Below are 12,696 nucleotides of genomic sequence, written 5' to 3'. Positions count from 1 at the left end.
CCATGAATGTCTGTATAAAATGCATTGCCAATCAATGTAAAGTACAGCTGAGACTGAGGGTACTTCTTCTTAAGCCAAAGTGTTGGACGAATGCAGAGAACGATAAAAAGTTAATGTATCACAAAAACTCATTATGATTCATCTTCAGGGGATCAGCAATGTACCAATCTATCGAGTCATTGTTGAGATATTTCACCAGATATTGGAAAATGATGACCTGCTAATGTCAATATAGGAAAAGTCAGAGAACCACCCTATTCAATATGATACATCCTCTGGAGATCATGAATGTCTGACCCATATTTCATGGCAATCCATCCAATAGTTGTCGAGATATTTCATCTTGGACCAAAGCATTGGATCGACCACCATGCAGCTATCGAAAAAAGGTATTTCCGGAAACAATGTCCGCGGTGACTCTGGAAAAACCACAGATCTCTTTGGAACTACTAACGACTGGGGAAAAAAAAGTCCCCAAATACAATGTGTTAGTGTTATTTGGGTGAACCAATCCTTTTAAGAGAGTGGGTGTTAGATGAGGCTCGCGTAAAGGGATTTAAGATGAAAACCGTGTCACATATGGTCCCACGGTTACAGTAAAGCTTGATATAAACATGATGACTGATTTTGCCCACCCCCTCACATTCTCTGTCATTACAACAACAATGTGCGTGGGAGCCCAATGTTTTTCTTTTCTAGCGCATTTTTCTCCGGGGACAAAAACTAAATCATGCCCTGCTGCAATCGCTGCCATTGGGGGGCTGGATTCGCTCACCCCACCCTGATCTTTATCCGTCCGGGCCATTCTTGGCAGACCCTGCACACTCTCAAAGGCTTTAATTTTTGTTTTTTTGGGGAGGGGGTGGGCAATTACACTGGCAGTCCCTCTGGTGGCTGACAAAAAGGTCCACTGAGTCATGGGAAACCAATGGGTCTCAACCAACCAGCGCTTGCCTTCTGTTCGGAATTTACCTCATGACTCCATCTGCACCCTCAATTTGTGGCCCCCAGACCTTAACAACATAAGTGGGCAATTTAGTTTTTCGGTTCGACTGGTTTAGAAGTCAAACAGTGTTTGTTTTAAATAAACAGTGACCTTAACACATAGTTCGTCTACATGCCAACCTATACGACTTGTAACATTTATCACACAACAAGTCATAGTTTCTGTGATTTGAGGCTTTCGAGCCATTTGGAGATAAATTATATTGTTTTCTTGCACATACATAGTTAGAAGACAAGATTGATGGCTGCTACATTTGATTCAGTGCGTTAAATCTGAAACTACAACCAACAGCCAGTTAGCGTAGCTTAGCATTAGTAGGGAAAGAGGTTGCATGCCTCTGCCCAGAAGTAAGAGAAACCAACAACTGGAGAACTCACTACTTAACATCTTGTTTCCTCAAAACTGAACATGACCAAAAAATCATTAGGCACACATCTCATGTAAAACTGCAAAATATAGTTTTTACATGTTTTTTCTACAGATCAAACATAAAAAAAAAATTAATTAATGAGCTTTAGAGGTGCTGGAAGGCATATTTTCTACCTGTTGGGACAGAGCAAGGCTATCAGTTTCCAGTCTTTATGCTAAGCTAATCTAAGTGACTTCTGGCTGTAGAGAATTGTTATCCATCCTCCTGTCTGACTCTTGGTCTGCTGACGCATTAAGAATAGTTCTACTTTCTCGTGCAGTGAGTCTTTCATATTTTAAGCTCCTGACACTCATTTCAGGAAGCGTCTTGAAACAAGTGGATTTCTATTGAAAACAGGTTGAAATGAACTTGTTATACAAGATTTTTGGGACTTAAATTATAGACAGAAGAGTTCGGATGGAAACTATTTGCAAAAACAACTAAATAAATAAAAAACTGTCTTGCTCAAGCATGCCCACACTTATTTTCTGTGCTCTCACTTGCAAAACAAAACTATATTTGTATTTTTTTGTTATGCACATCTCCACAGAACTTCATGGCAGGCAGTCTGTGGTGGAGTTTGACCACTACGCAAGTGCCAAGGGAGACAAATGTCCATTTTAATGCTGCAACGCGGTCTCGGGCAGACAGATTTAACACCTACCATTTCCAGACGAGTTCAATAACTTCTTGACTTAACTATACACACGTAAAGCCCGGCAGCTGTAGCTGTTTATGTAACCCCATAAAATGCACTCCTCCGTTTAAACCCTCCCACGTTTCCTGCTCAGATAATCCTACTGAAGTCAAAAGATGGAACCCGACACCAGTGTAGATAAGCCTTGTTATTTTACAGTAATCAACTCTGCTTCCACTTAATGTTTACAGTCTCTCAGATGGGGACTTTCTGTCAAAAAATATTTTCATTCAGCACCGCAGACAGTTAAGAACAGCTATAAGTAATGTCTTTAAAATACTTGAAACAAACTGGTTTCAAAATAAACTTGTCTTGGAAGTTTATTTTCAAAGAGTTGTTGATATTGGTCACGTTGTAGCTATTAGCACCTATAAAAGACTTTATGGTCTGTGTGGTATGGTAAAGAACATGGTGCAGGCCCTACTAATAAAGCAGTTTGTTGCCTTGTTTATTGCCCGACAGCAGAGCAACTGCAGGATATTTGTAAAACCCCAAATCCTTGTGGAAATGTACAAAAAAAAGGGAGAGAAATTACTTTGTAAAAAAGCTCTGACAGAAATGTGCAATAAAAAGCGAGATTTTACATGAAAATTAAGAAAAACAAGTAAGAAATAAACATAAGATTTTGACTCACCTCGATCCTGGCTGAGACGGACACAAAGTTTTACAGATTGAAATATGGATTTTGTTGTGTCAGCCAGCAGTTAGATAAGATCCCATAGTTTGGACAGAGAAACTGTGAGAGGCTGATGTTGCTGCTGTGGACTCTGTGTGTGTGTGTGTGTGGAGCTACGATCCTCTCCCTGGCATCCTTCAGAGGAGGAGGAGGACCAGAGCCTCAAACGCTCCCAAGTTGAGGAGGAGGTTTTTTCTTTTCTCCTGAGAGATTAGAGAATCTCATGCCATGTACAACTGGCACATGACTCCAAAATAAAAGCCCCCAAAAATGCAACACTAAAGTCATTTGTTAAAGTAAAATTCACCTTTTTTTCCCCCTGGAGTAACTCAATATTCCACCTCAGTGATTTCTGCTGTGCCGGTGGCCACAGACGCACCACAGTGAAGTCTGTTCACTGTAAAGCCAGGAGGGTGGAACAGGAAATAGCTGGTCGGCTGCCATGGGCTCAGCACTGCACTGCTTCAGGGACTCCTGGATTAATTGAGCTCTTTGTATTTTAATCTCAGCGTGGAAAGGGAGAGAAGAGAGAGAGAGAGAGCTAACTGAGTTTATTAAGCAAATAGGGGCAACAGAACCAGCAGGTGCTTCTGTTTGGTTGAAAGTAATTAGGTAAATTTACTCCTGCATTGTCATGAAATCAACCTTCTATTGATTTTTTTTTCCCATTTTTCATCTACTTCACGGACCTTAAATATTTTTATAAATAGTCTTTAATTGCATATTAACTAGATATTCTCTTTGTATTAACCATTGTCACAATCTTTTCATAGTGCTCTCTGAGGTTTTAACCCAAACAAGACGTGTTGTACTTGAGTCAATAAAAGGAATTTAGGTAGATTAAGTTATAATATACAATGCATTCTTAAAGATGAATCCAAAAAACATGTTTCAGGTGTCTATAAATTGTTTGCAGTTGGCATGTTCTGTTAGTCATTTTAAATAATAAGTTTTAAGGACTAAAGATTTTTATTTGTTTTCATGTACTTTTACTTTATGCTTCCAGTACACTTTGCTGATTATACTTCATACATTTACTTGAGAGAGAAGTTGAAAGCAGGACTTTAATTGGTATTTTTATGTTGTTTTACTGGTGCTTTCACTTCAGTAACTGCTCTGTGTACTTGTTTGAGTCTATGACACTGACCCAGGCGATGTCATGGATAAATTGTAAAAGAATTGTTTATGCGGTTGAGCCTCTGTAAAGTGGCTATTCTGAGTTTAGTGAGTGTTGATGTGGCGCTTGGTCGTGTTTTTCAGCGAAGCAGTAAGCAGTCATTATGTGGGCTGCTGTCATTCGGACGCTCTCAAGGTTGGGGTTTTTAAAAAGCAGCAAGGAGAAAAATATGTCCCTAAAAAACACACTGAGGTCACTGCAGAAACAATGATCCAACCGCAAAGGGACATTCCTGTGTGTTGCTCTTAATTTAAAGCTCTCTGTTTGAACGATATATGGCACAGCGCAGGGTTTATCTCCACCAGCTGCCTCCGTCTATGTTGTGTCAGGCCTGTCCTCTTCCTCACACTAAGGAGGAATAACATTCCCCTTTGCAAATTCCTCAAATTCCCTATTGGTATTTGTGCATTGGGGAGAGAACACTGGGACGGCAGTTTCCAAAGCGAAAACACTCTCTTCCTTTCACCCGTTCCGCCCGTTTTCCATTGGCCGAACAAGGCTGGATGTCCCGGCACCAATCAGAGCGGAGAGAGTGACAGCTCGATGATGTTAGGGAGGTTGTGGAAACACACCGGCTTGTTTTTCCCCTTTCAGCAGACTGGCACTGATCATGACTAATGCTTTCCTGCAAATATGGGCGGTTATTAACTTTGGGCCGGTGCCACAGACGGACGGACAGATGGGCTTTGTGGTGCATGACAGCATCACTCTAAAGTCATGACCACACCCAGTGTTAATTGACACATGTTCCAGTTACATTTAATGAAGCATCATTGATATGTTGGGGTCAATTGTAGCCATCTTTTTTTATAATTCCTGTGAGGATTCCCAGAAATTCTTAAAAAAAATTAAGAATGGTTACTTTTCCTTTTAATTATCTTTAGAATCTTTTTTTAAATGTTTTAACTGACTCCATGTTTAAATATATATATATATTTTTTTATTTGTTTCATCTTTTAGTAATTGACAAATTGTTACAGCCCTTACGTCAACTGTTGACCCCTCATCAGTTTATGAACAAGTTGACATAAATCGTGAGCAGCTCCAACCAAAGATTGTTTTTTCCTTTTTTCAGATTTTTTATTATTACTGGTGGCCTGAACAAGTGAAAGTATCCAGCATTTCACAATATTGTGCTACAAAAAAAATATTTTCATCCCCTCTTTTTCAATTATCATCAGGTTTGAAACCACAGATCCAGTGAGATTTCTGTCCTTAAACATAAAAAAAAAAATCAGTTTTTGGACTCACTCAATCTTGCAAAAAAAAGTTCTCCTCGCAGAGTTTAATATCAGAGTTTTATAATAAGAAACAAGTTCCAGATCCTCATGCAGCATCTAAAAAAAAATCATCTAATATTTTTTCTTGGTGTACTCTTTCCTGCCTCCTCCTTGACTTCCAAAGTTGCGTACTCTGTGTATCTTGGCCAGCGTGCTCTCCATGGTCTTTATAATGTCCATGTGGTCGGGGATGTGGACGTAGCGGACATTCCTGCCCGTGACAAACAGGTCCTGTAGCTGTGTGAGCTGGCCGCGCCTGTCCCGATACAGCACGTCTTTTAACCGTATGTTCATGAAGGCGTCTACGTTAACGACCCGGCCCCGCGCTGTGCTCTCGTTCCTCAGGTCCACGGTGGTGACCTGTCCCGTCAGGCCCTGCAGCAGCACCACCATGCTGTTCTCTGCGATGGAGCGCTCGCGGATGGAGTTGAAGATTTCGGTTGAGGCCGTCGGCGGCGAGGATTCAGTCCCCTCTGACTCCATTTTACACTGAGAGGAGATCTGGAAGGTTAGGGTTACCTGTAGACAAAACAGTGAATTGTTAATACTATAAAGTGTTACTCATTGTGTAATATTAAGAACTTCTCAGTCATCATTATTCTAATAAGAACTTCTCAGTCCAATCCTTCTCTTTGCACTGGCTTTTAATACAAGTTGAGCTTGACATTTTATTATGCTCTAGTTTATCTTGCTTTTATTTTTTCACGATACTTATATTGTTTTTTTCTTGTTAGGTTTTAAGACTGTACAGCAGTAAATAAACGTTGACTTTAATGTGTTAATTGATTGTATTGGTTTCAAGTGTACGCTGGAGCTTATTTTAAGGTTCTTTTAAAATATATGTAAATATATTTACCAAAATGTTTCATTTATAAGATCTTGGATGGTCTTACATCACCCGACTTCTCTGAGCACCACAGACACACACACAGCTCTCCCTCTTCACTCAGTGCTGGTCTCCTGCTCATTCCTACAGGTTCACAAAAACCTGTTGGCTTCAGGGAGTTTGCATACAACGCCCCCCATCTGCCCTTATATGTAAAAGCTGAACACTTTCAAACCAAACTGAAAAAAGTTCCTCTCCTTACTTCACAACAACAACAGAACTTGGACTTTTAACATTGATGTTTTAATGTGGAAGTTAGTTGCTTCTATTGTTATATTTGTAACATCCCTTTAATATATATGTTTATCTTAAATAATAATATCCTTAAAAAGCAGCATCACTGTCAGTACAAAACATGTGCGCGACTGACATTCATTCAGATGTGAAATGAGCCACATGACAGTTTAAAAACAACATTTAACAGCCTACTATGTGTCACAATGTCTGATGGGGATCAAAGCAAAGTCAACGTGGCTGTAAAAAACCTTTGATTTAGGTGTAGGCTTATGGAGGAAACTGCTACTTTATTTGAATGCATCTTTGCCTTAAAATGACCTGTTTTATCATGGGAATCTGGTTCAGGTTAAATCAGCTAGCTACACTGTTGACACAATTTAAGTACGACACAGCGTCTACAGAGCACTTTTTACACAGGGACTCTTACATATGTTGTGTGTTAGTTTTACCTGTCGTAGTGAAATCCGTATGGCATGTGAAAACCGCCCGCACAACCTTTCAGGAGGAGATACAAACGCTCAAAGATGTGAAACAAGTTATTTTGTTTTCCCGCAAAGACGTCCTAACAAGGAAGAGCAGCGTGATGACGTTTCACTTTGACGTGGTTCGACGCAGAGCAACAGCGCCCTCTGCGGGAAACAAACTAAAAGAGGTCTTTCACTCCATTTCCTTCCGATAGCAATAACCATGTCTCCCATACGAGTGGCTATGCATGATGAACATATTAATGCACTTGTATTTTTCAAACTTTTTATTTACACATGAGTAATATCTTTCCGTCAGGATTTATCCTTTTTTGTTTAATCTCAAGTTTACAAGTAGGCTATAAGAGGGTAAAAAGCTTAGATCTTCTGTCTCCTTGTCTTTTGATTATAGTTTAATGAATTAATCAATGTAGTGTTATGTTCAGCATTCATCTACTAATGTTTTCTGCACGTAGTCTATGCACCCAGACAAATTAAATAATGTCTGACTCCCCTGCCTTATCAATATTTCTGCAAGATCTATGCATCTGAACGATTCATTTCCTACATTGTATTAAAAAGATAGGACACAAACAAAACAATATGAATAAGTGCTTTATTGAAATATACTATTAATATATAGAAAATACATCTTTAGATATAGGCTATAAGGGTTTTTTAGTCCATGCCAGGCCATGCTAGCAAATTAAAACATAGTTAAATACAGTCAAAAATGTGAGTCAGATATGGTAAATTATATTTATTTTAAACAACAAAGTGTAGAACTGCATCTTTTAAAGATTGAAACAGAAGCTCACAGTGATAAGTAATGTGATTTTTTTTAACCTGAAATACTTCAAAGGCTCGGGCATCAGCCAGAGTGAGGCAGTAGAGTTGAAACTATAAATGTGTTTGATCGTCTCATTTAAAACTACACAAGAGGGTCAGAGGTCATCCATCATGGCCAGTAGATCATCTCCTTTGCTGCTGGCGGGGGTTTCATGTTGCTCCTCTCCGTCTGCAAACTGTCCCGCGATCCGAGCGAGTTCAGTCGCAGCCTGTTCATCCTGAATCCAATGTCAACTCATGTCAAGAGGGTGGATAGTAATATATAGCCTATACAGTTTATAATGGATCACATTTAAAGGTAGGGTCAGTGATTATGCAGATAGCTTGTTGTCTAAATACTTTCTGTCAAAATCAGTGAATATCTCCTCATGATGCGCAACCTGTCCGTGCTGTGTGCACTGAAAAAAAATCTGGTGTTAATACACAGCTAAGGTTCTGTTAAAAACTGGTAAACAAAGGAGGCCCACGGTAGCTAGCAACATGCCTGTTTACAGAGCCTAGGATGTGTATTAACTCTGAATTTTATTTTGAAGCGCACACAAAGTACGGACAGGTAGTGGATCGTGAGGAGATATTCACTGACTTTGACAAAAAGTGATATTGACAACAAGCATTGTCCAGAATAGCTGACTCCTTGAATTAACTTACAATGATAGTTATATCATTTCATATACATTACATATCAGCCTAATAAGGTGTGTCATTCTTTTTTTAAATGCGGTAACCTCTCTCGGGTTAAGAACTTGCTTGCATACAGTACATTATAACTAAAAGCAACAGTCTACTCCTCTGTACCTGCATGGCTTGAATATTTATTACTTCGAACGAAGACTCCTCAGCTCCACCTGAAGTCCCCCTGTAAACCACAATCAAGTTATATTCATATGTCAAATAACAATTTGTATGAAAGTCGTTAGTTTAATTAAACATGCAGAATAAGTGAGAGATAAGAAAAGCACTAACGCTGCCTCCTCCTCTAGGTCTGTAGTGAACAGGTTGATTCTAAAGCCGGTTTCAGCTTCGGACAAGTTCTCTGCCTTCATGCTTCCCATCAGAATAGCCAACAGGTTGAGCTCCTCTTTAGCCAGTAGGTTGGGAGTTTCATCCTTCTGCAGCAGAGGAGAGAAATACATGAATAACAAGATGGTCTCAAAGCAGTGGTGGAATAATGATCAGATCCTTTACCAAAAGCAGCAATACCACACTCCACTATACAAGTACAATGACGACATTCGAACCTTACTTCGTATACTGTACTTTAAAATACAGGTGAAATTGGAATGATCCCTGTGAGAGTGTTCCTATTCTATCTGATGTCAATCCAGAGTTAACACACAGCCTAGGATATAACAAAAGTGCCCACCGTAGCAACATTCCCGTTTACAGTGCCTAAAAGTGGTTAAAAAAAGTGATTTTAACATCAATCTTTTTCCAGAATCTCTGACTCAACCTTTAAAGTAGATTCATCTTGTGGTGGAGCAGTGTGGTATCTGTACTTTTACATATAAATAAATGGACTAAATATTATTTCTCCCACCACTGTTACAGGAACACTTTTTGTGGTATTTTGCTGTTATTGAAAACAGTTTCTGAACTTTGGCACACACCAGACTATAAATACTGTGTTAACTATAAAAATACTTTAGAAAACCATCAATTAAAGCAAAGCTATTTGGCCATAAAACTATTTAAATTAATTTAAATGTAGGTGTACTGATGCCTGAGGGACTGTGCACGTATAAAAAAACAATAAGCATAAATCAATATGAGAGTTTTATGAGCAAGAAATACATTTAGGACATTCTTACTTTTAAGACATTCAGTATTTAAGAGCCTATAGACTTCCCAATGAGAAATACTCATAAAAGTAACTTCCAGCAGAACCTGTTATTACCTTAGCAGAGTGAGCCTTGGATGTGCGTGTCTCCTCTGGGTGGTTCACAGTGTACCTTTGATTAACGACACACACAAAATACAGCGGTGTCGAAGATTTTACACATAAGAAAGATACATTTTCCTTATGAATGATAAGTTAATGATAATCTCAACAAAAGATAATTAGTTGGCTCAAATGTAGGCAGTTTTCTTAAAATATTAAGAGTTTTAGTTGGCCTCAAAACTCAAAATTCTAGTGAAAACAGTTGCCTTGAAAAGTTTTCTTAGCTTTTTCATTTTACAGTGTATATCTTTAATAATATACTGTAGTTGTTATAGTAACATACAGTTCATACGTACATGTTCCTGCCCAGTCCGATGACTCTGTCGCCATGCAGGTCAAAAGAACCCTTTCTGATGGAGCTGGTGTAACTCCCTCCTGTGGGGAACTCACTTCGTCTCAACTCTTTGCCCTTACTGTTAAACCGCCTGTGGAAACACCGGAAGCAAGTAAATGATGACACTCTGGAATATTGAGATATTGGAAAGACGTTAAATGAGAGAGCATTTCAAATTAAGACATGTCAGCGTTTTAGCCTTTACTGTTGCATCAGACATCTACAAGCAGCCACTCTACGAGGTCAAGTGTGAACAGCATGCCTAACAACTATGTTACTATATGCAACATTCTGCTGTAGCTGGATGCTTAGTAGGGAAAGGAATTTGGATCATGTTGTTTTGTACAGTTTACATGTAAAAGAAAGCCTTAGACCAATATTTGATAGTTCATTGCCTACCTAATAAGTCCTGGAACATCTGTCCCATGAGGCACCGGGCCTGATGTCGACAGGGCAAAACGTCCGTTGGGATTCTGGTCTTTATTTTTGAGAAAAAGTGACACCTAAGATGAAGGAATTTAGAAACAGAGACGCTATAATAATTTCAATTGTTAAAATTCCATGTCACTTCTATGGCGGAACAATAAATGAAAAGATGACTCACGCGAACATGCATATCTTGAAAAAATATGAGCAGTGTTTGTCTGAGAAGCTGGAAGTCACCTTCCGATAAAGGTGAGTAAAGCTACAGTAAGGAGAACAGAAAAAGGTTAAACATACAAGCAATAAAAACTGACAGCCGGAATGTACACAGTTAGTTTACAAAGCGGACTTCTGTATCCGGTGTCCTGTATTTTCAAACTTTTCTATTAGAAGCATTACTTGTCAGAATAATACAATATAAACCTCAATGATCTTCCTATGTGTCTCGTCCACTTGGTTCACGGTCACCGGAGTGTCTTTGACCAGTTCCCTGATGGAATCTAAGTGATTGTAAGAGATGAGCAGCAAGTCTTTTGGCCGTGGACAAAGGAAGACTTGATATTTGAACGCCATGATCATCAACTCATAAAGCTGGAGGAGGAAACAAGAAAAGAGGATATAAACACACAAGGCCGTGCTACCCCCGCAGTCAAACAAAACTACTGATCATTTAACTTACGTCAATGTGAGACAGACTTAAGAAACTAAAACAAAATCAGAAAACCCAAAAGAGGAAGTGAATATTGACTTCAAAATGACTTTTTGTCAAAATCAGCTTATATTTCCCTACAATCCGTTACCTCTCCGTACTGTGTGAGCTGGGGGAAAAAAAGGTCTAGGCTCTGTAAACAGGCATGTTGTTAGCTACGGTGGGCCCCCTTGTGCACACACATTGTATGTATAGGTAGCGGATCGTGAGGAGATATTAACTGACAGTGATTTTGACAAAAACTGATTTTGACAACAAGCGTTCTCCAAAATGGCTAACCCCACCTTGGAACCCTTGACACCATTTCAATATTTGACCTCTTCTTGTGAAATCCTGGTGACAACACAAGTTAAGAATGTGTAGCCTAGTTTTAAGTACAGCGTGTTGAAAGAACTCTTCGATATCTCTAAGTTATGTGAATCTGACAGTTTTGACTTATCTCAAACATGCCCTTAAGGACTTGAGACTTGAATGGGACGTCCCCAAGAATGTGACGGCCTACATAGCTGGTACATACATACCCTGTCCATGCTTGCCGGGTTCAGCCTCATGATGGAGGCGTGTGCCAAACGAGTCAACACTGTTTTCATTGTCCTGTGAGAATACAGCTGCTGAGGTTTGAGGAGTTCATCCATGAAGGCTTTACTAAACATGGTCGCAACGATGTCATTCATAACTATGAATGGGGGAAGAAATGAAAAGCAGACAGCTGAATTCCGCTTTGAATTTGCTATTGAACATTTCAGGTCTACTATCGATACCGCTTTAAAAAGACAAAACAACAGCAGTGGAACATTTTTCTGACTGGTGGGCAAACTGCCTTTCATAAAGGTTGCTTTGCTTTAATTCTATGGCTTTTTAGGTTAATTAAGTTTAGCTTCAGCTTTAGCAGTGGCTATCTCTGCAGCTAGAGCTAACACCCATTATCTCTAGAGGACAATTTGACTTGCTGTATATGACATAGTTGGAATTTTTTACACAGTAAAAGTTAAAATCTTTCCTAAAATAGCCTAATGTAGTTGGCCTACAAGAAACTATATGTTTGGGCAACTAAGGGCAATGTAATCCAAAGACTGCTACTGTAACTGTATCTCACAATGGACCCAGATTTATAGTAAATAGCATTACAGCTAGTGGACACTACATGGGCAGGTGGAGCTGACTAAACTAAACAACACTAGAACTAACTATGGCATAGATACCTCTGTTTCTGTCCTTTTCTAACCAAACTCCTGCGTCCGAGTTAGGTTTCCCACAAAAGTAAAGAAAGAAAACATACTTGTCATTTGTGGTGAAGTGCATGAGAAATGTGAGCAGCACATCTTCAGTTACTAAGCTGTCATCTCTCAACTACAGCTTGTCAGGGGGAGGGAGGAGAAGGGACGGCTGAATGCTAAACACACACATACGCACATACCAAGCCTTTATCAGGCCATTATCTACCTCTACCTTTCTCTGAATTGTCCTCAGACGTGTTCTGAGCTCGCAGACGTTGGTCCAGTATGTAAAGCATCTCTCCACCAAGATTAATGAAAACCAGGGGGAGAGTTCTCATAGACATCTTGCAAAGACAAAGAAGGGATTAACTCCTATAGGCAAAAAGCTAGTGC

General features: G+C 39.4%; 3 protein-coding genes across 4 annotated transcripts in view; all 3 read right to left on the bottom strand.

The window, feature by feature from the left end:
* eva1bb (eva-1 homolog Bb (C. elegans)) overlaps nucleotides 1-3,201 on the bottom strand; it is a 7,295-nt gene extending 4,094 nt beyond the window's left edge. Inside the window, exon 1 of one of the 2 annotated variants that reach the window (XM_080045292.1) lies at nucleotides 3,096-3,201. The gene's annotated coding sequence lies outside the window, so the exon portion shown is untranslated. Of the gene's footprint in view, nucleotides 1-2,746; nucleotides 3,072-3,095 lie in introns of those variants that run through there. The other variant, XM_080045291.1, reaches the window with a different exon arrangement.
* A 1,885-nt stretch (nucleotides 3,202-5,086) lies between these two features.
* On the bottom strand, nucleotides 5,087-6,931 carry lsm10 (LSM10, U7 small nuclear RNA associated). Its single transcript, XM_080045798.1, has 2 exons — nucleotides 6,818-6,931; nucleotides 5,087-5,764 (listed from the first exon to the last, which is right to left on the bottom strand). The coding sequence occupies exon 2, from the start codon at nucleotides 5,726-5,728 to the stop codon at nucleotides 5,318-5,320; it is 411 nt and encodes a 136-aa protein (XP_079901924.1). The 5' UTR covers nucleotides 5,729-5,764; nucleotides 6,818-6,931; the 3' UTR covers nucleotides 5,087-5,317.
* An 845-nt stretch (nucleotides 6,932-7,776) lies between these two features.
* Nucleotides 7,777-12,647, bottom strand: oscp1a (organic solute carrier partner 1a; the record flags this gene model as incomplete). The annotated part of the gene is made up of 11 exons (XM_080045158.1): nucleotides 7,777-7,899; nucleotides 8,477-8,537; nucleotides 8,645-8,790; nucleotides 9,576-9,630; nucleotides 9,917-10,045; nucleotides 10,354-10,457; nucleotides 10,559-10,639; nucleotides 10,801-10,968; nucleotides 11,608-11,762; nucleotides 12,289-12,318; nucleotides 12,536-12,647. 11 exons carry the CDS (start codon nucleotides 12,645-12,647, stop codon nucleotides 7,777-7,779), a joined length of 1,164 nt encoding a protein of 387 aa, XP_079901284.1.
* Nucleotides 12,648-12,696: the final 49 nt, after the last annotated feature.

Source organism: Ammodytes marinus (assembly GCF_949987685.1).
Source record: "Ammodytes marinus genome assembly, chromosome: 17".
Classification (NCBI taxonomy): domain Eukaryota; kingdom Metazoa; phylum Chordata; class Actinopteri; order Uranoscopiformes; family Ammodytidae; genus Ammodytes; species Ammodytes marinus.
Note: the sequence above shows the minus strand (reverse complement) of the source record. Positions and strands in the feature narration are given on the sequence as shown.